This window comes from Saimiri boliviensis, chromosome 12, assembly GCF_048565385.1.
Source record: "Saimiri boliviensis isolate mSaiBol1 chromosome 12, mSaiBol1.pri, whole genome shotgun sequence".
Lineage (NCBI taxonomy): Eukaryota > Metazoa > Chordata > Mammalia > Primates > Cebidae > Saimiri > Saimiri boliviensis.
Genome location: NC_133460.1, coordinates 26,889,664 through 26,916,361, shown reverse-complemented (window position 1 = coordinate 26,916,361; position 26,698 = coordinate 26,889,664). Strand labels below are relative to the sequence as shown.

Genomic DNA, 26,698 nt, shown 5'->3' with positions numbered 1-26,698 from the left:
AATGTTGCCTCTCCATATCCTGTTGCATTTTTGTGTGCATTGTGTTTCTACTGATCTCTCTTAGGTTTTTCCGGAATCAAAGGAAACTAATTGTTCCTTAATAGCAAGAAAGATGAAGAGGTAAAGGGCATTGAAGCAGAAATGTATAGTTTGGGGTACGATTAGAAAACTTGTAAGGAAAACAAAAGTCCTAATTAATTTCAAACTGACTGCTCTTCATTAAGTGCTCTTGAGAGTCTAGTAAGAGTAACACTTTCTGGCCATTTCTGGTTTAGATTCTCTTCGTTACTGAAACTTTTGAGAAACATTACCTGTGGATTAATTTTGCACAATGTTCTATTCTCACGATGACTTACAAATTAAACTAGGTTTTTATTGAACTACCTCACACTAATTTTCTATGCTTTCCCAAGTAAGCTGTTGCCCTGACTGTTAGATCTTTACTGAGTGTGAATTATAAATGTATGTTAAATACTTTTTAGCCAATGTTGACACAATACCAGTAAGTATGTAAAGTATATACCTTACATCAGTAAGAGACACTTGTAAAATCTTTCACTGTGTATCTTGGAAAATTGTGTTAGATGTGCTTGTTGACATTATTACTGTTTTTGTAAGTAGAAACCTGCTCGTGATACCAGTCCATTCTTTACATTTTACAAAAGGAAATCTTAGTAAATTTTACGAAGAAATAAATTACTTTTGTAGGCCCAATATTTGGTATATTTTTGAGAAGCTGTTAATCTTTTAGCTGAATAATGAAGTTAGACTGAATTAGGTTGTCTTCCTGGACTGTGACATCTATTTTCTCATTACAGTTTATCCTGGTCAACAGGGTGTCACACCTGGAAACCTGAGTATGATAACTGACATTTGATTTTCTCCCTCTGCGATGTCATTCCTCCTCCATTCCTCTCCTTGCCCGTGTTCTGTTCCCTCTCCTCTAGACAAAACAAAATGGGGCACTTTGTAGGGAATGCTGAGATCATTATTGTGGTTTTTCATCATTCATGCCCTAATCATTAAACATGCACCACTGGAATGTAAACAATGTTATCTAGTATGTCAATCGGTTATAATATTTTAAATAAAAAAGAAAAAAGTGGTATGAAAGTTATGAAATTAAGAGTTTTTTCATTGAAAACAATCTGTGGTAAAGTTTTTCTTGGCAATTTTAGGATTGCCCGTAGATTGTGATAAAAGTGGTGTTGCTAGGGCTGGTTCTCAGATTTGTATTTTATACAAATTGTGAAGAGCCTAAACTATCACCCTGGTTATCTGGTTGATCTGGTCTTGCATTTTTGGTGTTTAAAATTGCTGGATAAACTTTATCTAAAAAAGAATCTTTGCTTCAATGCCCTTAACCTAGTTCTTGGTAAACATGTGAGAGAACAACCATCATGACCACTTGGCAAAAATAAGTACTTAAAATTGGGGTCTGTTTCAAAACAAGAGATTTTAGCTTTGAGTGTTTCCAGCTTTTGCCATGCTTATTTCCTCTTTGCCTACGTTGGGTGTGCTGCTGTGTGGGAATACAGGGCCCCTGCTGCATACGGTTCCAGCCGCTGTGATGACACCACTCCATCTTGCTCAGTTCCCTCCAGATGACCCTTGTACTGTGCTGCCTCTGCCCTCACCTGAACTCACACTGCCCTCCTCTGAGGAGTGGCGAGGAAGAGGCCGCTGTCTAGCTGCCTGCGGCTGCTGAGCTGTTTCATCACTGCCATAGACATGCCTCCCGGGAGAAACTGGGTGGCAAAAGCAAGTGTCAGAGTGTTGAATATGAACTTATTTTTTTTCATTTTTGCCAGTTGTATAGCGGAGTAATTCATCCTTGTTAATTTAGATACTTTTTTTAAGTATGTTCCTAAAAAGGTATTAACTTGATGTAAGTGAAGGTTGATTTGTAGTGATTCTGTGGTTTAAAAAAAAATTTTTTTTTAACTGTTATAGGTTATAGACCAGTATTTCTTTGGACTTCATATGAAACCAAAAGATAATTTCAAATATGCTTTGTAAAGTTTAGGTTTCTAACGTACTTTACTTAATTTCATTGATTAGTGGAAGCATAGGTCTAACACCTGGGCTGGAAGCTGGGAGTAGGAAATAGAAAATGGATGACAGAGTCTTGAAATGGTGTATATGGAGGGACAAGGGCCTGGCCACAGGGATTGATTAGAGGAAATGACGGGTTTCACAGAGAAGCTGCATTTTGAGCCTTGGCATAAATAAGGGGAAGGGAAGGCAAGCAGATTTAAGTGAGTGCATGAGCAAACAGTAAGGAATGGCCTGGCTTGGGTGTGGGCACAGGGAGAAATGGAGGAAAGACACATTGTGGTTTGGAATTGAAACCAAGCTGAGGATCAGACCTGAAAACATGAGAATTGCCTGATGTTTTTACCCAGAAGAGTTTGATGGTGATGGGAAACCATGGTAGTTTGTGAGGAGGAAAAGGAGTATTATGACCCGACCCTTGTCTTAGGGCCGCCACTGCCAAGAGAAGCAAATCCAGTTAGGCCGGAGGTGTGGAGATCGGTGACTGAAGCCAAAGATACCCAGGTGAGAGCGAAGGCAAGGGACTGATTTAGATGTATTGCCATGACGCAGGTGAAGTCGCCAAGATTAGGGTTTGAAGTTGGGGGAAGGCTGTGAGCCCTAGCGATTGGGCAGCACGCAAGACATGCTGCAAGGAAAAAACGTGCAATGTGTTTTGCAATTTGTATATCTCAGTTTGAAGTGTCCATGACAGAATGTGTGTCAGGTACGGTATCAACGCCCAACTTAACAGAAGTGGGAGGAAGGGAAATACTGGTGTGCTCCCTCACCTGCCTGTAGACCTTTGCAGTCTGGTAGTTTCTTTCCTTGTGAGGTCTGTGTCAATTTGCTTGTATGGCCCTTGCACTGTATTTGTTAGTATCGTTTCGTGGACAGAGGAAGATAGTGGAAAGATTCCTCTTGTATATACCACATGTAAGACGTTAGACCCAGATAGGTGCAAGTGGGGCCTAATTCAAGTGAGTGAGTAGCAAAGCAGGTAGTGAAAAGGACTGGAAAACTTGGTTGGAAATGTAAAGAAGAAATCATGACAGTGTCTTGAGAGAAGTGAGGGGTAGACTGAAGAGTTTAAAAGGAGAAACCAAAGGCACATGTGTCTTTATGGGACAGGGTCCTGGAAAGGTTGGGATCTACGGGATCATGCAGGTCCAGGTGAGCTTAGTCAAGATGGAGAATTTAGGTCACCTCGGACAAGTGTCAGTCTGGCTGAGCCACGCCTCTACTGTTACTTGATAGCATCCTGTGTTCTCATATTGTGATGCCTCACTCTGGGATCCCCTGGATGGAAGAGGCTGCCCTGCTGGAGGTAATGCCTGGTGAGTAGGTGTTCCATAAATGGTGGGCTGGGTAAGCTAAAGACTAGAGCCTATCTTTTACATCATTTCTGTCCTCTGAAAATGCAATATTCATGGCCCTTGAAGTGTGGCATAAGGACACTGCATGCAACGCTGTGATACTACAGTGATGTGGGCATGGAGTCTGGTGCAAGATACCCAGATAGCATCCTGCCTTCACTGGCTGCCTCACTCCCTGCAAGTGCCCTCAACTCTGGGGCTATGCTCTGTCATCTGTCCTGTGGGAAGCCTAATGTCACCTGGCAGTGTCGCTTGGAGGATTCAGCATGTGCATGCAGGGCCAAGGCTGGCGAGCGCTCGGTGAGTGCTGGCTGCCTCTGTCATCCTGACGGGCACCAGAATCAGTTCAGCACCTTGGTGTGCAGATTCCTCAAGCAGCTGTCCCTCGTGTCTGTTTGAATGGAGATCTGTCTCTAGGCAAACATACTCAGGAGAGTGATGTGAACCAAAGGCTGTGTCCCTCCATTTGATGTGCTGCAAGGAAAAGATGTTCTAGAACCTGGAGCGCCCCACTCCCTGGCTCCAGTGTACAGCGGAACCAATGAACCCACGTGCTGACCCCAAGGCTCCTCATCCCCACGGCAATAACCACCGCCACCACCACACCTGGGCCCAGGGACCTGCTTTACTACTCAGCCCCCCGTGGCCCAGACGCTACCCCTTGCCTTCTTTTACCACAGAGGACAGACAGACATCAAAAGTTCACTGAAAGAAGGGAAAGGAAATAATCACAGAAAAACGCATCTCTACCAGGCATTTTGGTCCAGCTGCTGCCAGTTTTCAAACCTGGTGAGTTTTTTAACCAGCTGTGGGGTGAGTGCAGGGGCTTGGGATTTATGAAACCATTGGGTCAAGACCCGATGTCCAGATAGCACAGAGATTTAGCTGTCTTGGAGTGGGGTCATCAAGCCAGCTTGTGGCATGCGGTGGGGCAGGATCCACATCTTGGCAGGTGGGCTCCAGGGCCTTCGCTTGAAAACTGCTGTGCTAGCCGGGCACGGTGGCTCACGCCTGTAATCCCAGCACTCTGGGAGGCTGAGGCAGGTGGACCACGAGGTCAGGAGTTCGAGACCAGCCTGGCCAAGATGTTGAAACCCGGTCTCTACTAAAAATACAAACAAATTAGCTGGGCGCCGTGGCATGCACCTGTAATCCTAGCTAGTCATTAGGCGGAGGCAAGAGAATCGCTTGAACCCAGGATGCAGGGGTTGCAGTGAGCTGAGATCGTGCCATTGCACTTCAGCCTGGGTGACAGAGTGAGACTCCGTCTAAAAAAAAAAAAAAAAAAAAAAAAAAAGGAATCTTCCTCATTCTTCCTATTTGTTTCTCTCACACACATACCCTTAAAATTGTATTTTAACTTTAAAGAACATGTACATTCATGTTATTCTTTTAATAAAAACCAACTCTTTTTTCACAATTTCCAGTATTTCTTTAAAGTTGAACAATTTTTATGACACTGTTGAAGTGTTCGGAAGCAGAATCCCAGGTTCAGCTGATTTCTCGCTATTGCATGTCTCACTCGTCCATACTTAATTTGAGAACATTCTACTGAGTCTGTCTAAAGCGTTCCAGGGTTTCAGTGAATCAGTTCCCTGCCATTTCATGTTCATAATTCATGGGTCTACTTCATATTAAATGATGTCATTACAGTAGTACAGTGGGAATCTGTCAGTTTGGGAACAGATTCAGCAAAGGTAACTCAATTGAGAGAAGGGGGTAGGGGTGGGGATACTAGAGCCCCCCCCCCACCAGCCCCAATGGCCTCAGTCACTCAGTGTGTGCCTGACAGTCAAGTCAGATGTTTTACAGACAAGGTGCCTGGTGCTGGTTACCTAGAGATTGGAAAACAGAACTGAGTAATTTCCATTCATTTTGAGATAAGAACTGCATTTGCAGATCCTACTTGGCCAGCAGGGGGCAGACGTGGCTCAGGCGTTCATGAACTCCTGTCCCTACTGTGAACTCGGCAGGAGCCTGAGCCTTTGCCAGGATTCGTGGCTGAGCGGGACAAGCTTCCTTTCATCATGGGAAACCCACTTCACTCTCCTCTACTCCTTTGATAGCCTGGTGACATTTTCTCTCCAGGTCAAAATCAGAATTCCAGGGCTGAGGCGAGAAAACTCAACAGGGTCATCAGAACACACCTCTGTACCCACCCGATTTCTCCAAGCCTCAGTTTCTCCTCTAAATATGGAGAATAGGGCCAATTTCCTACTTTGTTGGGTTGCTTTGAGGACTCAAAGTCACCTCGTATTCTCTTCTCTCCTTGAATAGAGGGGAGGGCAGCATCTCAACCCCAGGGGAAAATCCCATCACCCAGACCGCTGGCTCGCCATGGCAGCAGCTGAGCAAAGATGACCGCCACTCTCCCCAGCCCCTCCCAAGCTCCAGCACCCAGATCTCGATGCTGCTGAGGGCCCCAGGCAGATGCCTACCTCCTGGTAGCTGCCCGGAGACGGTGGGTAGCTGGCCACACTGTGGGAGCCACCCTGTCTCGCCCTGTGGGCCTGCCTTCCTGGTGGGAAGCCAGCATTTCCTGGGAGCATTGAACCTCTGGCATTTAAAGCATCAGCCCGTGTGGGCAAAGTTTATACCTGATTCTAGGCGGGGCTGGTTGGGCCTGAGTGACGTTTCTAGAGGCTGTGGTCAGAAACTGGGTGCTTTGGTGACTACCCCTCCCCGAACAAACCCCTACAGGTTACTGCTGAGGGGCAGCATGGGGCCGGCCACACATCGGGATGCCGTGAGGGGGACAGGTGACTGAGCCCAGAAGCACTGCTGCGCTGCCTCCTGAAGCACAGCCCAGGAGCTCCAGCCGAGCCGGGCCTGGCCTGGCCTGGGTGCCCTGTGGATGGGAAAGGCTTTCTGGAGGGATTTGCCCTAATGGAGCCTTCAAGTCTGAGAATGAACAAGAGGAGGGAGGTGAACAGCAGGGAAGGGGGATCTGGAAGGGAGCTGGGCAGGGGCCCAGGGTGAGGCGTGGGCACCTGGAGGACCAGGAACAGGCGCTTCCCATGGCCTTGGCTCAGCCCTCCTGCCGGGAGGCCACACTGGCCCACACCTCGCCCAGGCACAGCACCAGCACTGGGCGCCCACTCAGGCTGTGGCCCTGGAGCAGAGCTGGGGCCATGGTGGAAGGCCCAGGGGACCTCCTAAGACAGAAACCAGCTGCAGAGGTCCAGAAGGCTGGGGAGCAGGGAGAGTGAGGAAAGGCGTCCCCCCTTCAGCACCCAGATGAGAGAGCTGAAAGCACAAGGCTGCTGCCCCTCGGGGGCTTCATATCCACTTCACGATGCCCTTGCTGTTCCACCCAGGGGCACGCCTCAGGGCACTCCCAACCCTTGGAGAAACAGGAGCAGTCACCTGAGAAGCCGTGTATTGTGCGGCATGAAAAATGAGCCAGGTAGCAAGGCACCACGCTTTGTGAGCACATTTAATAAAGAAAGCTAACTGTTGCCGGCAGCTGCCCGGATCCTGGGTGCCCTCCATTTCTGTGGCCATGGGGGACATTTCCTGGGTAAGGGCTAAGCACTGCTCTTGGTACCGTTCCCTTCTGACCCTCACCAGGAGCTGCATGGTTGGAGCAGCATCTAAATCCCACCTGGTCTGTGTGGGGTCCCGACAGTCCCCACAGGACTATCAGGATCGCTGTCTCTCCAGCTGGCTCTGGAGCACCTAGCCCCTCCGGAGACACAGAGGCTTCTGACTCTGAGCATGGCTGGAGATCAGCAGATGTGGCACAGAAGTGAGCTCTGCCATTGCTTTTACTTTGGGGCCCTGGCACCTTTTGCCCCAACAGTCAAGTTTCCTAGGGTAGAGAAAAACTCCTCCATCTCCTTCTGCAACAGCTGGTTCCTCCTCTCCGCATCCTCCCGCGCCCGCTCAGAGTTCCGCAGCTTTATTTCCAGCATGATGTACTTTTTCTTTTCCTGGTCCAGTTCTTCTTCTAACCGGGACATTTGTTTTCTCAGGTCTGCACTCCCTTCTTCCATTCTGAAAAGTCAAGGAGAGACGCTGTTTGAGACTCCGCGGGCTGGGTTCACTGTCCCATGGGTGTAGCCCTGCTTGTGCTCACTGTGGGGCGAGGGGGGCTCAGGCCAGGCCATGGCAGTGGAGGACACCACAGCTCAGTGGGGGAGGAAACCCCAACTCATCTGCTCCTCACAAGAACCCTAGTACTTCAGCAAACCGCCCCCTTCCATAGCTCCCCTAGGCCTGTGATCTTGAAACCACCACAAGGACCCGTGCCTTCAGAGCCTCCCTGAGTCCCCATTTGCCCCACCAGTGCAGTGTGGGGTGGCCCGCCAGCTGGCCAGAACAGCACGCCCTGCACGGGGACGGTTGGGACTTAGGCTGTCCCCCAGCCTTTGCTCCTGTGCTGTGGCCTCCCCTCCCACAGCTCCTTGCAGCTCCCGCACCATCCCCATGGTCCAGCCACACGTGGCAACCCACAGGAGATCCTGCAGGATGGTCACTTCCATTCCTGCTCGCCCATCACGTTCAGCTCAAGCGCCCCCTCCACGACGCTGCTTCCTGTGGTCCTCCCCAGCAGGTCACGGCGGTGCATCTCTGCGCCACCAGAGCCTATACCGCACACTTCCATGCAGGTTCACGCTGCAGTGTGCAAAGGTTGGCATAGGCAGCTGGTTGACCAGATGGCCAGCTTCTGTCTGTCCAAAGGGACACCTGAGCCCAGCCCCTGAAAACACATGCTGGAATTTAGGGCCCAGCCTGGTGACCACTGAGCCACATGGCTGTGGGCAGGACACAAGCACACAGAAATGCAGAGGGTGACTGCTCCTCAGATCACCAGTAACCATGGACTGAAAGACATCAGGGACCCAGCACGGCAGCTGGTACACAGTGCATGAGAAACAAATACAGATTCCCTGCCCCACCAGAACGAGGCCTCCATCCTCATGCCTGAGCTGGAAGCATGGCCTGAGCCCTCCCCGCCAGGAGCACAGGCCGCTGTCAGAGAGAAGTCCCCTTCCCCACCGCTTCCTCCGGTCTCAGGCCTGAAGCCCTCCCCTTCCTTCTCGGCCAGGCTCAAGACTCCAGGCCCCAATTACACATTGATGACTCTGAACCATTTCATCAGCATCTCCAACTCAAAGGGTCAGAACTGAGCTCCTGAGCCTCATCTCCAGACCCCTCTCTGGCAGCCCGGATGCACTCTCTTGGTGAACACCTTCCTCCAGCTGCTCAGCTGAACGATCCTTTGTTACTGATCCATATCTGATCAGTAACAAAGCCTTTTGGCTCTACCTTCAAAATATGCTCAGCACCTGGCTGCTTGCCCCACCTCCACCTGTTGCCCCTTAGGGCCACGCCCCCCACAGATCAGGCCTGGACCCCCAAGCCTCCTAATTGGTCTGTTCTGTCCTTGTCCCCTGGCAAGCTCTGCTCGGCATGGCACCCAGGTGCACCTCTCAAAGTGCCCAAAGTGCCAAGACCACCAGCTTCTCACTTCATTCTCACCTCAGGAAAAACCAGAGCATCGCCCAGGCCAAAAGACCCCGCCCACTGGCCCGCCACACACATCTCCAGTCCCCAGCCCCTGACTCTCCCCGCTTGCCTGGGTCTTGGGCTCAGTGCTGGCTGCAGCTCTGGGGTCTCCTCCCCCGGGCCCTCCAACCCTCTACCCTGAGGCTCCTCTCCACTGCCCTCCACATTGCTCTATGTTCTCGTCCTTCATCTCCCTTTTAACACACCGTGCATTTTCGAAATGTATCATGCTTATCAGGGCTTTGTCTCCCTGCAACCCAAATAAGAATGCAGGCAGAAATTCTGATCAGTTTTGGCCACAGCTGTGGCCACTTGCACAGCATCTGGTACTTCACAGACAACAGGCTGTCTTTTGGGAATGCATGAAGGAAGGTGACTCCTCAGAAGGGCCCTGGGGAGGGGATCCGACTGGGGTCCTGGGAGTCCGGACAAAGGCCAGCCTCACCCCACCTCCTGATGGCTCCATACATGCAGAGAGCAGGATGCACGTTCCCAGTCCCCTGCTGGACGGGACAGGTGCTAATGCCTTTATCTGCCTTCCTGTGCTCAGAGACCCTCCTCACTCTAGACCCGCCCTCTAACCAAGACAACAGCCCAGACCACTTTGCTATCGAGGACAGTCACTCCACAGGGGCTACCACTGCTATCCCTCTGCCTCTGGGGACCTCATCTTACCTCCAGCCCAGCAGGCAGGAGTTAATGTAAGCAGCAAAGGCTCCTGAGTGCTCCCATCCACTGTGAGTCACTTAACACTCAGGACAAACAGGCTCGGTCACACCAGGGCCCAGAGATCCTGCCAGGGACACTCAGCCAATCCCAGGTGGAGCTGGGACTAGAACCCAGGCAGTCTGACTTGGAGTCCAACAGCCCTGCATCTCCCTTGAGAAACCATACCTTGGAGCAGGCCAGAAGAGCTCCAGGCACTCTGCACACGACAGATGAGGCTGGTCTAGCCCAGCCTTCTGCATGGTAAGAGTTCCCACGTGCCCTGTAGTTTGGCCTGTGAGCTCATCAAAAGCAGTTAGCATCTGCCACTATATTTCTGAAGGCCCGTGGGTTTTACCGATGCTATTTTCTTTCTCGGCTCCATCCTATAGGTCCTTCCAGCCCTGACTCAGGCACTGCCTGCTGTAACCTCCCCCATGGCCGAGGCCTCTGTCCTCAAGGTCCCTCTCCCATCTCTTCCTGTTGCAGACACAGTGCCTGAACATGCCTGGCACTCTCCAGCACCCAGGGGCAGCTGTCAGCAGAGCAAAAGGTGTCACTGCAGCTCCCAGTGGAAATCACAGGCTCAGTGGGCAGCAGGACTGCCTCCCACCTCCATCCACTGCCTCTGATGGAAAAAGGAAACCCCTGCTAGTGTACAGGTCAGCCAGCTAACGGGGACCTGCAGTCCGATGGGCCAAGAAATCTGAGATGCTGAGGGAAGCCCCCAGCACCGAAAACCGGGCCTCCAATAGCTGAGGTTCCTCACTGCAGAGGGGAACCCCCGTCATTGTGGGAGGCAGGAACTCTGCCCCTTTATGAATGAGCTTGCAAGCCTCAGGGTGCAGCACAACAATCCTGTGACCAGGGCAGGCACAAGGGCTTGGTTTAGCAGGGAAACCGGATTCTGATCCCATCCAGAAAGGGGTCCTCACTCCCCGCCTAGCTGGCCTGAGACCTGGACACTTCCGAGGGCCCAGTATGCAGGCTATGGGCCCCTGTACTGGGACACAACTGGGACCTGCCTCCAGGGGCCGCCCCTCCCTGGCTGCAGACTGCACATTGACTCTGCTCCCACCTCTGCAGCAAAGTTCCCCTGGCTGGGCGGGCATTCCCACTCGCGTGGAGTCAGCAGGTCTCCACAGCGCTGACTGCGTGCCAAGCTGACTGCATGCCAAGCCTGCCAGCCCCTGGGCTTTCCCAGAGCTGAGATTCCCCTCTCTGAGGCTGGCTTCCAGGGACAGCGGCTGGGAGGTCAGGGGCCGACGCCCACGTGCCAAGAGCACAGCTCTCCGGCAGGCTCCGCCCGGTCACGAGAGGCTCCACGTGGCAGGACGTTACCTTTTCACACTCCTCTCGTACTCAGTCCGCTGGCGGCACAGCTCGGCCCTGAGCTCCGCGACCAGCCCCTGCAGGGCCTCGGAACGGCGCGCGCGCTCCCGGGTGGGGCTGCCGGGCTCGCTGTTGCTGGCACCCGTCCCCGCCTCGTCCAGACTGTGGCCCAGGTCCAGGGACTTGGGGTCCTCGCTGCTGCTGGGGAGCGGGGAGGGCTCCAGAGCCCATTCGGTGTGCAAGGAGCTGCGGGAGGAGTCGCTGGCGCGGCAGGCGGTGCAGCTGCTGAGCGAGCCCCCCGCCGACGACTCGCTGGACGAGGCCCCCGACCACGCCATGCTGGCCACGCTGGGCGTGCCAGGAACCAGGCCCGCAGCGGGCACATTGTCGTAGGTGGAGAGTCTCTGCACAGAGCCCGAGTCCTTGAGCCGGTCTCCCGACGAGGCTCGGCGGTGGCCGCGCAGGGAGGACAGCCCGTTCATGAGCCAGTTCCCGCCAGAGGAGATGATGGGCACCTCCAGGGACGAGCCGCCCCCCTTCGGGCTTCCGGACCGGGACCCCGGCTGCCGGAATGAGGACTTCCAACTGGGCAGGGTCTGCACCTTCTTCCCAGGGCTGCACCGGCTCCCCGGCCCCGTGGGGGCGGTTCTGGAGAGCACCGCCACTGCCGCCCCATCCAGGGAAGAGGTCCTGTGCGTGGGCAGGCCGGGGCCACCGGACTCTCCCTGGCTGTCCCTGGTGACCTCCTCGGAGCCCCACCCCACTGCGCACTGCTGGCCTCCGCGCGGGGAGGTGGGCCCTTCCGGGGTGGGCGCCGTGAAGAGCTGGCTGTGTTTGCGGATCAGGACGGTCATCAGGTGCTGAATAAGGGAAGTGCCTGCGGGAAGAGAGGCGGAGAGAAGCCTTGCTGCCAGCGGCCCGGCCCAGGGTCGCTCTGCCAGTCATGGGGAAGCTGCAGCTTTGTGGGAGCTGGTCCTGTCCCCAGAGCCAGGCTGCCCCTCAAAGGAGCCTTCATCCGTCCAGAGGAAAGGATCACACACCCTCCAACTCCAGGCAGGACAGCGGGATGGGGCTACAGGACCGCCTTCCTCAGGCACAGAGCTGCAAGCAGGGAGGAAACACTGTGCCCGTGCCCAGGCCCTCCGGCTGGGGTAGGGTGAGGGGACAGGCACCAGGGCTGCAGGGTGAGCGGGTGGCGGGTTGGAACTGGAAACTGGGAGTTGAGATGCCAGAGCTCTCTTGGCTGCCCCATGTTACCACTCCTGCTCCCCCCACCGCCACCCCCGCCTCCATGCTGCTGACAACCGCCATGTCTGAATGTCCACACTCTGGGAGCACAGGGCTCTGGGACAGGGAATAGAGCCTTTCCTGTGTGGGGGCATGCACACACTATTGCACACACAGTGCACCCACCCACCCCCCAAAATCCTTCCCCCCACAATCACACATACAGTGCACCCCACCCACCCCCAAAGTCACACACATACAATTGCGCAAACAATGCGGCCTCCCCAAATCCCCCAACACACAATCACACATAAAATGCACACACCCCAAAATCCCACCCACATAAATTGCATGTACAATGCACTCTGCGCAGCTTTCCCAAAGCCCATACGAATACACAAGTCACACACAATGCATCCCGCCCAGCCATCCCAGATCCCCTCAACACACAATCATACATACAATGCCCACTCCCCAAAATCCCACACACACGTACACAACGCACCCTCCCCAGCCTCCCCAAAGCCCCCCACAAACAATCGCATACACAGTGTGCCCTGTCCACCTCCTAGAATCCCACACCCATAGAATCTCACACATACACAATTCCCTATCTCTAGGCCAAGGCCCCGTCGATGCAGCCCCCAGTCCTGGGGACTCACTTCTTGTGGTGGTGGGGTGGCGGCCTGCAGTGGAGGTGGGCAGTGCAGGAAGGACCACAGCATCTACCCAGCTGCCTCATTCCCTCCCAACACCCTCACCACAAAGACCAGATGCTAGGAGGTCCCCTGGGTGAGAGGGGAGGGCTGAGTGCCAGGGTGGACTCTCCCATTGAAGTTGACTAGGAATCCTGGAGAAGTCAAGGAAAGAATTCTGAGGCCAACAACTTAGGTGATGCAGGAATTCCATGAAGCAGGCAGGGCAGGCCTCCCTCTTGAGCATCTATTACCACCAGGCAGATGGGAGCCTGTGTTTTCCTGGCCTGGTGGGGTCCTGGGGTGGGAGACCCAGCCAGGGCAGGCCAAAGACGGGACTTAGCAAAAGCACCCCATCATGTCCCTGGACATTGGATAGGGGCCAAAACAGCCTCAGCTGTGGGCTTCCTGTCTGAACAGCATGTCTCTCATGCATCCTCCACGGGGGACAGTGTTCCATGGGCCCTATGAGGTGCGCTCTCTTTTCCACAGCAGCCTACACCTATGCCCTTTGCTAAGTCTAGCTGACTGGCCTCTGGTGAGTCCCCTCGCCTCTCCTGGCCTCAGTTTCCTCATCTGTAAAGTTGGGGCCGATTACCGCATCCCAGGCTGGTTGTAAAGCCTGAAATGAGGAGATACCAACAAAGCACTTAGTAGAAGCTTACTGAAAGCAGCTGCTGTTGCTGCTATTTTTAACCGCTTATTGTTATTTATCATAGAGAAATTCTCCAGGGTTTGCAAAGCTGACATCTAGGAACCTATGACAATTGCGTGATTCTAAAAGGAAAGCAAACGTGTCTGTATGTGTTCAAGGGCAAGAGTGCTGGCCTCTCCCATCCCTCCAGCCTCATCTAGCCACAGAAACCCCTGGCCATTCTAATTACACCCGGTGACCTGCTGCTGCAAAGTTCCTTTTTGTCTTACAGCTGGACCTTATGGGAGTGGTGGGGTGAGGTCTGCAGAGGCTCTTGCCGAGTCCCCAGAGATGGAGATGTGCTGCCTGAGCCACCCCTCCTGCTGGCCTGGGCCTGGGCTGACCTGGTTCCAGGGACTTGTCCCAGACCAAGATGAGCCCAGACCCAGCAGCACCCAGGGACACCAGGAACACCTCCCCCTTACCTTCCATGATGGTTACTGGGTCCTCAACCTGTGGCCGCAGAATGTTAGGTCCAAAGACAGTTGCCAGGTTCTGGACACTCATCTTGTTGACATTTGAGTACGCTTGAACTTCATCCAGAAACCTGCAAAGTAAGGAAGCAGCAGTCATCAAAGAACCAAGTTCTGACGCCCAGTCTCCTGGGAGCAGCCTGGATGCCCTACCCACCCCTGCTGAGCCTTGCTGCCTGCAGGCTTTTGCCCACGGGTACAGCCTGCCTCTGCCACACTCGATGAGGGCAGGTTTCCCCTGGGGCCCAAGAGGGCCATCAGAAGCAAAGGTCACTAGGACAAAGGCCCACCACTATTTGTGTGGAAGGAGGACACATGACTCTCCACACTGCAGTGGGTGTGGATTCTGGGAAGTCCCAGACCCCAGTCAGCACCAGCCCTACATGCCCCTTCTCAGCGTCCAGGATAGGGATACATGAAGGGTTGGGATCAAGAGGAAGATGCCTGGGGGAACAGGATGGTGAGAGGCACCCAGGAGGGACAGAGGGTATGTCCCTTCTGGAATTATCTACCCAGGACTGTTTAAAATCACCTGCTCAGGGTCTGCGCTTTTCCACTCCCTGCTGCGTCCACGCTGGGTGAGGCTCTGCGGGGAGCGGGGGAGGGGGAATGACTCAGGCCCCCCCCACCAACAAGGAAGAGTTGTGTGTCTCAGGGTGGGGTTGGGGGATGAGGCAGAGCCAGTGCAGGAGAGCCTGGTTCCCTCCTGCCACGCCACTTACTTGCAGATGTATCTGAGCAGGTTGTAATTGGCCTGAGGAAGGTTGCTCACTTGTTTAGCCAACTCCAGAGTGCCCTTAGGAATGAAGAACAGAATTTCAAACAAACACCAGGAATGAGGCCCCTGGGCCTTCTCTGACTTGGAGGAGGTGTAAGCAAGAAGAAGGGAGGTGGGGGCTGCGGTGACCCAGCCCCAATGGACCAGAGGGCTCCACCACCTCCCCCTCCCTCAAGGAGTGGCCAGGGCCCAGCTGTGACCTCCTGGGAAGCTAACTTGCTTCCAGGGAGCTGGTGTGAGGGGTGAGCCTATGCTGGCCGCCATGGAGGAATGTCAGGGCCAGCACTCAGCTCACTTATCAAGACACAAATATTTGCCAGATAATGAGCCCTCCTCTCCCACATGGCCTCAGGGGAGGCGAACAGTCCCTAGCTGGCCCTGAGCCACCTGGGGCTGCAGGCTAGCACCTGCAGGAGCTGGGACAGGAGGGCTGGCCCATCTGTCTTGGGAGCCAGCTCAAATTCTTTTGGGAAGGAAACAAGACATAAATAAAAGATCTCCCTGTTTCTGAGCCCATGGCAGGCCTGAGTGGCCTGAGTTGGGTGTGGGGAGTGTGAGCGGCCAGAGCTGGGCATCCCCGGACCTGCCCCTCCCAGGGACCAAGGCCGAATACAGGTATGGCTCCAGACAGACAGCAGGATGCCCTGGCCCCTCCCCAACCCAAGCAGGATGCTCCAGGCCCCCTCCACACCCCCCAACACAAAGCAAGCCTCCACGGGATCAATGTGCCATGAAAATTCCTGGCAAATCAGAGTCTGTGTCCTGACTCTACAGGCTGCCACCCAGCCAGCCCATCTCCCAGGAGCTATCCCCAGGAGCCACTGACCTCCCCCTCGTCCTTGGTGAGCAGCTGGGCGCAGCTGAGGAAGTCCTCATACCTGGCGAAGGGGACCACGGGCTCAGGGAGCTCCCGCAGGTAGAGCTTCAGCAGGGAGGCCACCGTGTGCACATCTGTTGAGCTGGGGAGTTGGGGGGAAGAAGAGGACAGGTGTGTGAGGCCTGAGATGCCAGGAAATCTCAGGAGTGACTGGCACACCCCCATTGCCAAGGGGCAGCCTCTGGTCTCAGGTGCATGCTTGGGCACACAGGGGCTGCACCTGCGGTCAGCTGCCCTGATGAAGGAAAGGCCCACGCTGCTTCTGGGAACAGTGGATAGAGCTGGGGGAGGGGCGACTAAGGATCCATGGCCAGGAGTTCCAGCTCAGGGACAACTCACCATGCCCAGACACCCGTTCAGAACCCCTGAGTTTCATGTCTGTGTCAGTCTGTCCAGGATCTGCTCCTGTCCTGCCTAGACTGCACGGGACTCCAGCGGCTGCAAAGCCACAGGGCCGTGCAAAGCACAGCTGCTCCACCCTAGCAGCTGCCCTGGACAGAGGAATCAAGTGTGATGCAGGTCAGGTTGTACAGGGGAGGGCCCTGGGACATGGGCTGAGGGCCCCTTCTACAGGCCTGGTGGCCATCCCAAGGTCCTCTGCAGGACAATGTGGGAGCCTGGGAGCCACCAGCTCTCCAGTAGGAATAGCGGTCTCGCAGGCCCTCTGTAGGTGCTGCCAGCCCCAGCCCAAGCTTGCCCTCCCTGCTGTACTAGACCTTGGCTGGAATGGGAGGAGCTGCTTCGAAGCTCCCACCAAGCAGGCCTGCTGGTTCCTTGTCGGGGAGCAGGTATCCGGGAACCAACAGCAAGAGCAGGTCAGAGGTCAGGCCCTTTCCTCTCTTCCGGTCCACAATGGGGACACCTAGCCTTCTGAGCTCATCACCCCCTCTCCAGTGCCCCAGAGTCCACTCCAGGCTTCAGTCTCCTGCTCTGGCTCAGAGCTGCCAAGGCTGAAGTAGACTAGCTGTGGGTGGCGGTGGCACTAGGCCTGGCACAGTCCTTCCCTGGGTCCCATGTGGGGTCTGCAGTTGAAGTCCTATACGAGAGCCTTGGCATCTCCTCAGAGCTTGCATTCCAAGCAGTATACAGGCCCTAGGTAGTTCATCTACTTGCCTAGGGCCTGGGACTTAGGCCCTGGACTGCATTTCCAGCAGGAAAGATGAGCCCAGGGCCAGGAAACTATGGCTGTGCCTTTATGCTATCCCCTGGCCCTGGCTGAATCCCAGGCTGGGCTCACTGAGATAAGTGCCTTCTGGCCCTCATATTTGGAATTCCGGGGTTCCATGGGTCCCTGTGCATCCCAATTATACCTGGGGCCCCTCGTTGCCTGAGGCTCAGTGGCTCTTGGTCTGGCTGGGTCCAGGCAGCCCCCACTCCACCCCTGCTTCCCTCTCCAGCCAGGCTTGCTGCTGCCACACCCTCCGCAGCCTTCTCCCAGGCCATGTTCCTGGCCAACTGCCCTGGGTACCCAGGCTGGAGCCCAGGAGCCCCTTCTCCACTGGGGCCCCATGCCTTCAATGGCAGCCTAAGTAGAGCAAGAGAGACTGGGGGAGGGTCAGGAGGCAGGGAAGTGTGGTTGGGAGCCAGCCCACGTCTTCCCCTTTTCTGCAACTGGAGGGACGGGAGAGCTTCTGCCCTGGGCAAGTGGATAGAGCTGCCCCTCCTCTGCAGACTCCCAAGCTGCATCCCTGCCCACAAGGTCTTGCTGCTCAGCCCTGTCCAGCCTCCCATCCGATCATCACCAAACTCTTACTTCCTTTCCTTGCCCCTCCCTCCCTCCCCTCTCCCTCCTTCCCCACTGCAGTACTTTTAACAGCTGTTTCCAGGCCTTTTCTTGAGACTTTTCCCTCAACGGCCGTCTGCTTCCCTCCTCTAACAAGCACCCAAGGAGAACTCTGCACAGCCTGTGGCCCTGTGGGTGCCCCTGCATGGCCCGTGGCCCTCCCAGCATGCAGTGACGCTACCGCAGGCGGAGGTGGGGGTTGCGAGGCAGAGAGGGCAGCAGTTGATCAGCAGATGATGTGCCTGTCCTGGGGGCAAACTGGTCCTGGTGGTCAGGGCAGCCTGCACTGAGGCAACCCTCCATCTGCAGGTTCCTCATCACCTCTCCTGCCCACACTAACAGCATCCATCCAGAAAGGATAGCAGCTGAGGGAGTCAGAAGAGCCTGGCAGCCAGGAGGCCATGCAGCCCCAGGCTCCAGCACAGAGGAGGCTGTCCTCAGCACTCAGCAGCAGGGTGGCTGCCTGTGAGACGGACAACCCAGTGCGCAGGGGACGGTGTGCTGGGAAGGGACAGGTATGGGGCAGCTCCAGGCACTGAGGCTTCCAGGCCTGGTGAGGCTTTAACGGGAGAGAAGCCCAGGACCTAGGGCTAAAGGGTACCTTCTTATAGAGATGAGCAGGAAAGTGAGGAGGGGGCTTTGTGGGGAAAGTGCAGGATAGAAGCCAACACCCCAGCAAGAGGGCAGGCTATGGCCTGGGGGAGAAAGCTCCATCCCAAGAGCCTCTGTCGGAAGTGGGTGAGGGGAGGCTTCTCTGTTGGGGATGGGTGAGAAGGGGGCCCTCTTTCCTGGGTGGGTAGGGATGGGGGCCCTCTGCCAGAGAGGTGAGAGCAGGGAGGGGGTTCTCCGTTTGGGGGACGTGGTGGGGAGGGGCCCTATGTGGGTACAGATGCAAAGCCAGAGGAGCTGCCATGGTAATGGCAGAAAGCAGGAAGCATGGCCTCAGATACCCAAGGAGGAGTTTCTAAAGGGAGAGGGAACCAAAGCCCAGCCCTTGCAGCAGTATGCGGTCACGCAGAGACGGGGGTGGAGGAACAAGGCTAACATGCCCGCCGTGGAGATGGCCCTCCAGAGACAACTCCAGAAACAGCATAGAAGCGGCCAGAGAGGGAGAAGGCAGACAGGAGAGGGCCTCCAAGACACAGGGAAGGCTGCCCCAGGCTGCTGGGAGGCTGAGTCAGGTGTGCAGGGAACACACCCTGCGGGCACCAGCTGCCTTTCCAGGGGAATTCAGCAGGCAGGCCAAGTGGGGAAAGGAGGCTGAGCACGCCAGGAACCACACCTTGGGAGAGCAGGTGTGCCCAGGTGGAAACCCGGCAGGGTGGGTGAGACTCGGATGGCCTGCGCCACTCCAGCAGAGTTTGAGCAGGGGAGTGGCGAGGTCTGCAGAAGCCCCTCAGGTAGCATCAGGCACTAGGGCAGCAGAGCATCTGATCCTGGAGAGCTTCCAAAAGTCCCGGTTCCCAGGCTCTACTCAGGTGACATTACTTGAAGCATCTCCAACCCTAACACTGGGCCACATAAGACATAGGATGGAAGAGGCCTGGCTGGCAGAAGTTCAGAATGGACCACAAGCTGACTGTACTCAGCGTTGGGATGGAGCTTCATAAAGCTCTGGATGAAGGGTCCCCTGTACCTCCCTGGGCAGAGCATCTCTGGGGAACAGTGGTCAGTCCTCTCCATCTAAGGAGAGGAGACACCTCCCCTGGCCACAGTGACAGGCCTGGGAAGAAGCTGAGGGGCTGAATGTTCTGTCCCCAGAGGAGAATCCCTGGGAGGCCAGGGCTGCCTGTGGGTCCTGGGGCAGATCCAAGAAGGCACGGTGGAAGCCCGTGGAGGGTAGGTTTTCTTGATTCAGGAAGAACTCTATGAAAAACTGCCCCATGATGGGTGGGGGCACTGTCAGGGGAAACAGAGTCCCCAAACAGCCCTGTGCTGGGGTATAGTTGGCTCCACCCAGGGTGATCCAGCCTGGGTAAGCCGCCATGATGGGTAGGATGGACATGATCCCAGGGCAGGTGCAGAAGACCTGCTCCCCTGTCCCCGGAACCCAAGAGGAAGGAAGCCGAGCTGCTATGCCATCTTGCCACCAATAGAGCCTGGTGGTAGGTCGCCAGAGGAAGCATGGCCAAGAGACAGATCCTGAGAGGGGACCCCAGGCTGGCAGGGTGAGGGTGTGCCCTATACTCTGCCACTGGGATGGCTGGCCCGCCATCCAGTCACCAGCCCACCTCTGCCACTGGAGCTGGTGTCCTGGGCAGGAGCCCCTGCAGGAGGAATGAACAAATGGCTCTACGTCACCCCGATCATGAGCTCACCTGTCAAACAGTGGCTTCTCCCCACAGTCGAAGGAATCCTGCAGGTCCCTCACCAGGTTGGCCTGGCCCGGCATGCGGAACAGCCCCTCCTCAGTGAGCCCACGCTCCCGGATGAAGTCCACACACTGCTCCACCAGCAGGGGTGCCAGGCGGGGGCCATACTTCCGCTCGTGGTGGACTGTGTCCTCCAGGCGCTGCCCAAAGATCCCTGAGCACAGAGAGGAGCTAGTCACACCCTCCACCACCCAGCTCAATGGTGGGTGCTTGGGATGATAGAGGGCAGGTGCACTGTTAGGGCTAAAAGTGGCTCCTCCCCAGGAAACAAATTAGACACTGGGAGGATGCACACCAGAAGGCTGGGCCCTGGGCTGCCTGTGGACAGACAGCAGGAGGGAGCAGTGGGCTGGCGGCATGACCTGGCCCCTGGAGCTTGCCCAAGCCAGGAGCAAATGGCCCTCAGGGGGCGTGCATTATGCATGTCATTGACTGGTTTTGCAGCCATTCCAAATGAGAAGCCATCCAATTCCCATCAACAGCAGAACCAGTATATCTCCTGTATTCTGTTCTTACCATGGAACACTGTGCAGCAATGAGAATAAATGAGGCACAGCTCACCGGACAAGACAGACACAGTAATATGAAAACCATAGTCATGACTCAGCATCAATCATCATCAGGAAAACGCAAATCCAAACCACTATCTGATCCCACCTCACTAGGACGGCTACTGTCAAAAGAACAGATAGTCACAAGTGTTGGCGAGGAGGTGGAGAAACCCTTCCTTGGGCACTGCTGGAAGGATGGTAAGATGGCAGTTGCTGTGGAAAACAATAGGCAGTTCCTCAAAAAACTAAAACTAGAATCACCAGTAATCCCTCCCCTGGGTATATACCTAAAATAATTAAAAGTAAGGTCTCAAAAAGGTACTTGCACACTCAGATTCACAGCGGCATTATTCACAGTAGCTGAAACACAGAAGCAAACGATGTGTCTGTCAGTGAATAAATGGAGAAGCAAGACATGGTATTTGCATACAGTGGAAACTGACTCGGCCTTAAAAAGGAGGGAAATTCAGACACATGCTACCACATGGGTGAACCTGGAGAACATCGTGTGTAAATCATTCACAAAAGGACAAATACTGTGTCATTCCTCTTATATGTGGAGCCTGGAGTAGTCAAATTCACAGAGACAGAAAGTAGAATGGTGGCTGAAAGGGCTGGGGGCAGGGGAGATGGAAGTTAGAATTGAATGGGCAGAGTCTCAGCTTTGCAAGACGGAAAGTGTTCTGGAGATGGAGAGTGCTGGTGGCTGCACAATAATTTGAATGAACGTAATGCTGCTGAACTGTGTGCTTTAAAAATGATGAAGATAGGATGTTTTCTGTTAGGTGTATTTTATGAAAATTTTTTAAAAATTAGAAAACAAAAAACATCATCAGAAACAAAAGAAGCCAAACCCCAGAGCGCACGCTGCATGACTCCATTTATGTAAAGTTAAAGATAGGCCAGACTAATCTGTGCTATTAGGCCAGGACACGGTTACCTTGGTGGGTCAGTGACTGGAAGGGGCTCAAAGGCTTCTGGGGTTCTGGTAACGCTGTGTCTCCCCTGGCACGGCTTACCCAGTTATGTCCCGCTTGAGAAAATTCACTGAACTGTACACTTATGACTAGTATACTTTTCTGCAGGCTACTCTTAAATAACATTAGAAAAAAGAAAGAAAAGAAATCAGAGAGAGAATGATCTAAAACAATACATGAGAAGACACCAGATGAGGAATAGAGGGAGAGGGGAAGGAGGCAGAGGAACTTCAGAGAAAATCTATGAAAACTGAATTTATCACTCGTCTAAGAGGTTCCTGGCAGCCCAGGCAAAGAAAGGAAGGAGTTGAGAGCCATAAAGCTGTCTATACCACGGTACCGTAACAGGAGAAACAGACTTCTGCCAGCCTCTAAGCTTTCAAGCTGAGTTCCTGACTCTGGAGTGCCTGACATTATTCACACCCACTGTGCAGAGACCTTCCCTACAGGGTGGCTTGTGGACTGTTCCAGGGGCAAGATGCCAAAGCTCTATGTCCAGGCATGGGACTTCCCAGAGACATGGGCACTGAGCCAGCTAAAAGTGGGGCTCCATTTGTTCTACTTAGCTCCCCAACACAGGGGCTATTTTGGAATAAGATACATCAGTCCCCGACACAGTGCCTGGCACAGAGCAGGACACAGTAAATGCTCCTCCTCACCCTGCTTGACCCAAAAACTAAGTGTATAAAACCTGAAAGGTAAAGACTCTTCCTTTGAGAACACATGCCCATATGGGCTGCACCTGCTAGATGCCAGCAATGCTTTAGTGAGAAGTGTGTGTGCACATGTGTGCATGTAGTGTGGGCTTGTATGTGCACGTGTGCACACGTGCTGGATGTGGGCTTGCAAATGTATGTGCATATGTATGCATGTGGGCTTGCGTGTGCATGAGCATGCACAGGTGGGGGGGCGTGTGAGAGTGAGGAGGGTGCCGACGTAGCTACACGTGGTGCTGTGGTGCCAGGTGCTGTTCTGAGCATTTTACACCCATCAGCACATTAATCCTTCCCATCTTGATAACGTAGGGACTGCCACTATCACCGTAACCATTGTCATCATTATCTTTGACTTTTGCCTGTTCAGCTTGCGGGGTGTTTGAACTGAGAGGCATGGGGGCTTAAGAATATGCACAAGTTCACTCAGCATGCATGACAGGGACAAGGTTCCAACCCAGGCAGTCTGGCTCCAGGTATAGAGAGTGCACTCGGTCACATGATTGCTTGGCGCCCACGCTGGTCCGGAGATACCTATGTGAGGCATCCTTCAACTCAGCACCAGCCGTTCCTGAGGAGGGACAACAGGCAGAGGTCACAGTACTAACACGAAGGGAAAGCTGCTGCTGCCTGGGATCCAGTGGGTGAGACCATAAGTGGGCCCCAAGGGGCCATTCATGAACCTTGAGCACAGGGGGTGACCCTGCTGCAAGCTTGGCCTGCTAGCTGCCTGGGGCACCTCTGAGAAGCCAGTCCGAGGAGGCTCTGGGGCTCACCCCTGACAGTGTCCTGGCCTTTCTACTAGCTCAAGTGTGGCCTGGGCTGGTCCAGGGACACTGAGCCCCTGCTGTGTCTCACCTCAGTCAGGGCTCAACAACTGATGTCCAACAATGGGCCACATAGGTCCACAGATGTACCTGTTTAGCTCGTATGGTGTTTCAACCATTTTTAAATTAGTTATTTACAATCGAGATTTTATACATAAATCTGGATTCCCAGCTTCTCTTAAAAAATCCAGACATGGTGACACCAGGCCTGAGTTCCAAAAAAGCAACAGTCGCAGAGCTCAGTGATAGCACTGTGACAGCACACACATGGGCCAATTCGCCGCAGTCCCCCACCATCCCCTAACGCTTCCAACCTAGCCCATGCTCCACTCGTGTGGTCTTGCCAGGTATTCGTTCAGCTCTTCTGCTTTGACCTCTGGGGCACAGACTTGCCCCAAGGACACTGGGGCCAGGATAAGTAGGAAAGGTAGCAATGGGAAGCCACACCTCTCAGGACCAGAGGCCTCTGCTGGGACCTCAAATGGGCAGGCACAGCAAGTGCCACAGGCAGACAGTCCCGTGAGGGGAGGGGCTGGCCTGGCAGTACACCTGGTGCCTACTGCCTGCCTCCTGCCTCCATCTGCACGCGCGCACACACACACACACACACACACACACACACACACACACATCACCTTTTCTCCAGCTCTGCCCACTGATTGAGTGGCATGAATCCGTCTGCCTTCGTGGGGCTGGAGTGGGCTGGGCCTTCTCACTAGTATCGCTTTCCTCTTCAGTCTGGGCAAATTTCCTACTAGCCCTCGAAAGAAAACTCAGAAGTCCTCCTATGTGAGCTGCCCCAGACCCTCCCTTCAGCTTTCCCTCCACTGTCACAGCCCTGACTGCCACTACTCCAGACAGCGTGAGGACACTCCCCCCTGCCAGGTTGCTGGCCTGCCCAGGGCCACGTGTTGGGCTTGCAGCAGAGGCCAAAGAGAACCAGTGAAGGAGGGGACCACACTCTCCAGTGCCGCCTCTCATCGAAATTCACAGCTTTCAGCTCCACCCTCAGCTCACAGCTGACTGAAGGCCACAGTCAAGGAAGAGACCCTGGGGAAAAATTCCAAAATTCTCTCTGGAGGTCCATGGAGCATGGGTAATTCCATCTAGCCATCTCTTGGCTCCAGCCCTGCCTGCTGTCCCATCTCCTGCCCCTAGGACCCCTGCTGTGGGTCTGTTTATCCACCTTTCCATCACCCCTGTACTTTGTGCCTGGCCCTGCTCTAGGAATTAGAGAGCTGCCCTGAGGGCCATAAACATATAAATCCCCCTGGGGCCTCCCCTGCTGCCTTTAACACTGTTCTCAAGATAAAGCCTAAACTTGGCAGGCAGGCAAGGCCCCGCCCCACTCCCTCCTCCAGCCCCTAGGAGTGCAGAGCCTGGGCCAGCCTGCTGTTCACACAGTGCCAGCACATCCAGGCAGCTCCCAGCCCCAGCACAACCACTAACCCTCTGCTGCCCCATGGAGTCTTCCTGACCACTTTCCCAAAACAGGGCTGGAAGAGCCAAGAAACGCCAGGAAAGGGACATCCACAAGGTCCTGGGCACTTCTAGAGAGAACAGGTTCAGGAGGAGGTGAAGTCTGAAATCAACATCCTAAAGATGAGCAGGAGGCAGGCAGGCAGGCAGGGTTGCAGGGCACATGACAGAGGACCATGGGGGTTGGAGGGCAGGGGTGAGGGGGCATGGTTGGCAGCACCCTGCCCAGGCATGGTGGGGCTTGGGGGGGGACACAGGCAAGTAGATGATGTTCAGGCCAAAGGTCACAGAGACAAAGATTCTGGATCTGCACCAGTATTGGTCTGCTGCATATCCTGGCTAACCCACTGAAGAGCGGAGTTGCCTCCCTCTCCTGAGGCTCAGTCTCTCCATCTATGAAATCTATAAAATGGGATGATCACACCTGTCTTTAGGGGGTGCTTTGAAAGTGAGACTTCCCTGAGGCCCCGCCCTCAGGCACCACCAGGCCACAGACTGGCCCCACATTCCCAGCTGGCCACTGGGAACCCATGGAAAGGAGCTGCCAGGAGCTGTGGGAAGGCCTCATTCCAGCTTGGCCTCCCAAGAGGCTTCCTTTCCTGCAGCCCCCCTGCGGAAGCCACCAGGTCCTGAGGCTTCTGGGCCTGGCCTCCACATCAAGGGCCCCATCCTCCCCTCCCCGCAACCAGGGTCTCTCCGGGAGAGCGTGGCAGGGCCTGCCCCCTCCTGGGTGAATTCCCTCAGCCCTCCTGGCACACTCGGAGGGGAGCCTTGCCAAGAACTAGTTCTGGTAGGTTTGTCAGCGCCCTGGAAACCCAGCCATCGTGTGAGTTCCCCAAGGTCGCAGCCCATGCTCTTCAGAGCACTAGCTCTGCCACTGAAGGCGAAACTGGCAGAGGCTGCCTCTCCTCTTGATGAACCTGCTGCTGGGCATCCTCTGCCAGCATCCCCCTGGCAAAGCCATCCCTCACTCTCCTGCCCCAGAATCCCACACGGGAGAGGAAGCCCAGGCAGAGCAGTCTGCTGGCTGCAACCCTCGTCCTCTATGACCCTGGGCACTGTCCTCGGCCTCTCTGAGCTGGGCTTCGCCACCTCCCAGGGTGTGAGTGTCCACAGGAGATTGACCACACTAGGCACCGGGGAGCAGGTGCTTTGAAATGCGGCTTTCTCTGACCTTGCAGGGTCAACTCCTGGACAGGCTCTGCCTGCCCCTGAGTCCCACCGCCAAGGCCGCAGCAGGGAAGGGAGGCCTGGGATTCCCTTTTGCAGCTGATCCCAGAGCAGAGCAGAGCTGCATAGCAGGTCTGCTTCAGTCATACGCCTGCTTTTTACTCTTTTTCAGGAGTGAGAAGATTCTGGGAAGAGGCACAATGAAGAAAATAATTCTAAAATTCTCTCTAGAGACTCCCAAATTTTGGGTAATTCCAGTTTCCCTCTTGGCTCCCGACCTTCCTGCTCTCTGGTCCCCTGCACCCCAACACCCATCATCCTCCATGCAACCACCACACCCTTTGTCCTCAGTGCAGTGAATCACTGGCCGGCCAATTCTGACACTTCCAGGTTCTGCGCTAGGTACTAGAGAGCCTCAGAATTGCCCCCAAGGCTGTAAGCAGTAAGACCCACCAGCCAGCCAACACAGCTGAAAACGCCCCTGCCCCCCGACCCGTTCCAGCCTGGAGGAGCACAGCAGAGGCTAAGCTCACCTGGAGGGGTCCTGTCCTGGGCAGCCTGCCCCAGGGCAGAAGTAATTCCCTCCTCCTGTAAGCGCCGGTCCCACACCCCTTCCTGTGGACCAGAGAGGCTTGGGTTCTGAACCCCGGGCTCAGCTCGGATCCTGCTGGGTCCCCTCCATAATGGAGGGTGGGGAGGGATCCTTTGCAAGTCCCTGCGCCCCTACCAGACTCAAAGTCCTCATCTCTACACGCCGGACCAGCAGGAGATTCGGCCTCTGCCTCTTCCCTCGGACACGCACGACCCCCGCCCCCTGGGAACCGTCCGGCGGCACTGGATCCGCGGTTACACCCAAACTCCCCCAGGCTCCCTGCCCACCCCCGCGAGACGCATGCGCGGCGCTCTTCTCGCCCGCAGCGCCAGTCCGGGTTCGAGCGCCTCTCTGGCCTGGAGACGCCACTTCTCCAGCTGGCCCGGGGGCGCCTGCATCCTGTCCCGCCCCTACCTGGGGCGGCGGGCGCGCAGCAGGCGGGCAGGTGGCAGGGCGGCCGCGGGCAGGCGCGGCACCCGGAGAAGGCCCGCGCGGCCGGCATCAGGCCCATGGCGCGCCCCGGCGCGGAGGC

At 55.2% G+C, this 26,698-nt stretch overlaps 1 protein-coding gene across 16 annotated transcripts in view; it reads right to left on the bottom strand.

The window, feature by feature from the left end:
* Window positions 1–4,734: 4,734 nt before the first annotated feature.
* The window catches only part of ARHGAP22 (Rho GTPase activating protein 22), a 211,325-nt gene continuing 189,361 nt past the window's right edge, over window positions 4,735–26,698 (bottom strand). For 7 of the 16 annotated variants that reach the window (XM_074382137.1, XM_074382132.1, XM_074382134.1 and 4 more), the window contains 7 exons: window positions 19,804–20,011; window positions 15,652–15,784; window positions 14,770–14,843; window positions 14,580–14,633; window positions 14,000–14,121; window positions 10,968–11,835; window positions 4,735–7,406 (listed from right to left, as the gene is read on the bottom strand). In XM_074382137.1, the coding sequence (XP_074238238.1) occupies window positions 7,178–7,406; window positions 10,968–11,835; window positions 14,000–14,121; window positions 14,580–14,633; window positions 14,770–14,843; window positions 15,652–15,784; window positions 19,804–20,011 (1,688 nt within the window). In that variant the 3' untranslated portion in view covers window positions 4,735–7,177. Of the gene's footprint in view, window positions 7,407–10,967; window positions 11,836–13,999; window positions 14,122–14,579; window positions 14,634–14,769; window positions 14,844–15,651; window positions 15,785–19,803; window positions 20,012–26,698 lie in introns of those variants that run through there. The other 9 variants (XM_074382135.1, XM_003929974.4, XM_039478359.2 and 6 more) reach the window with 3 other exon arrangements.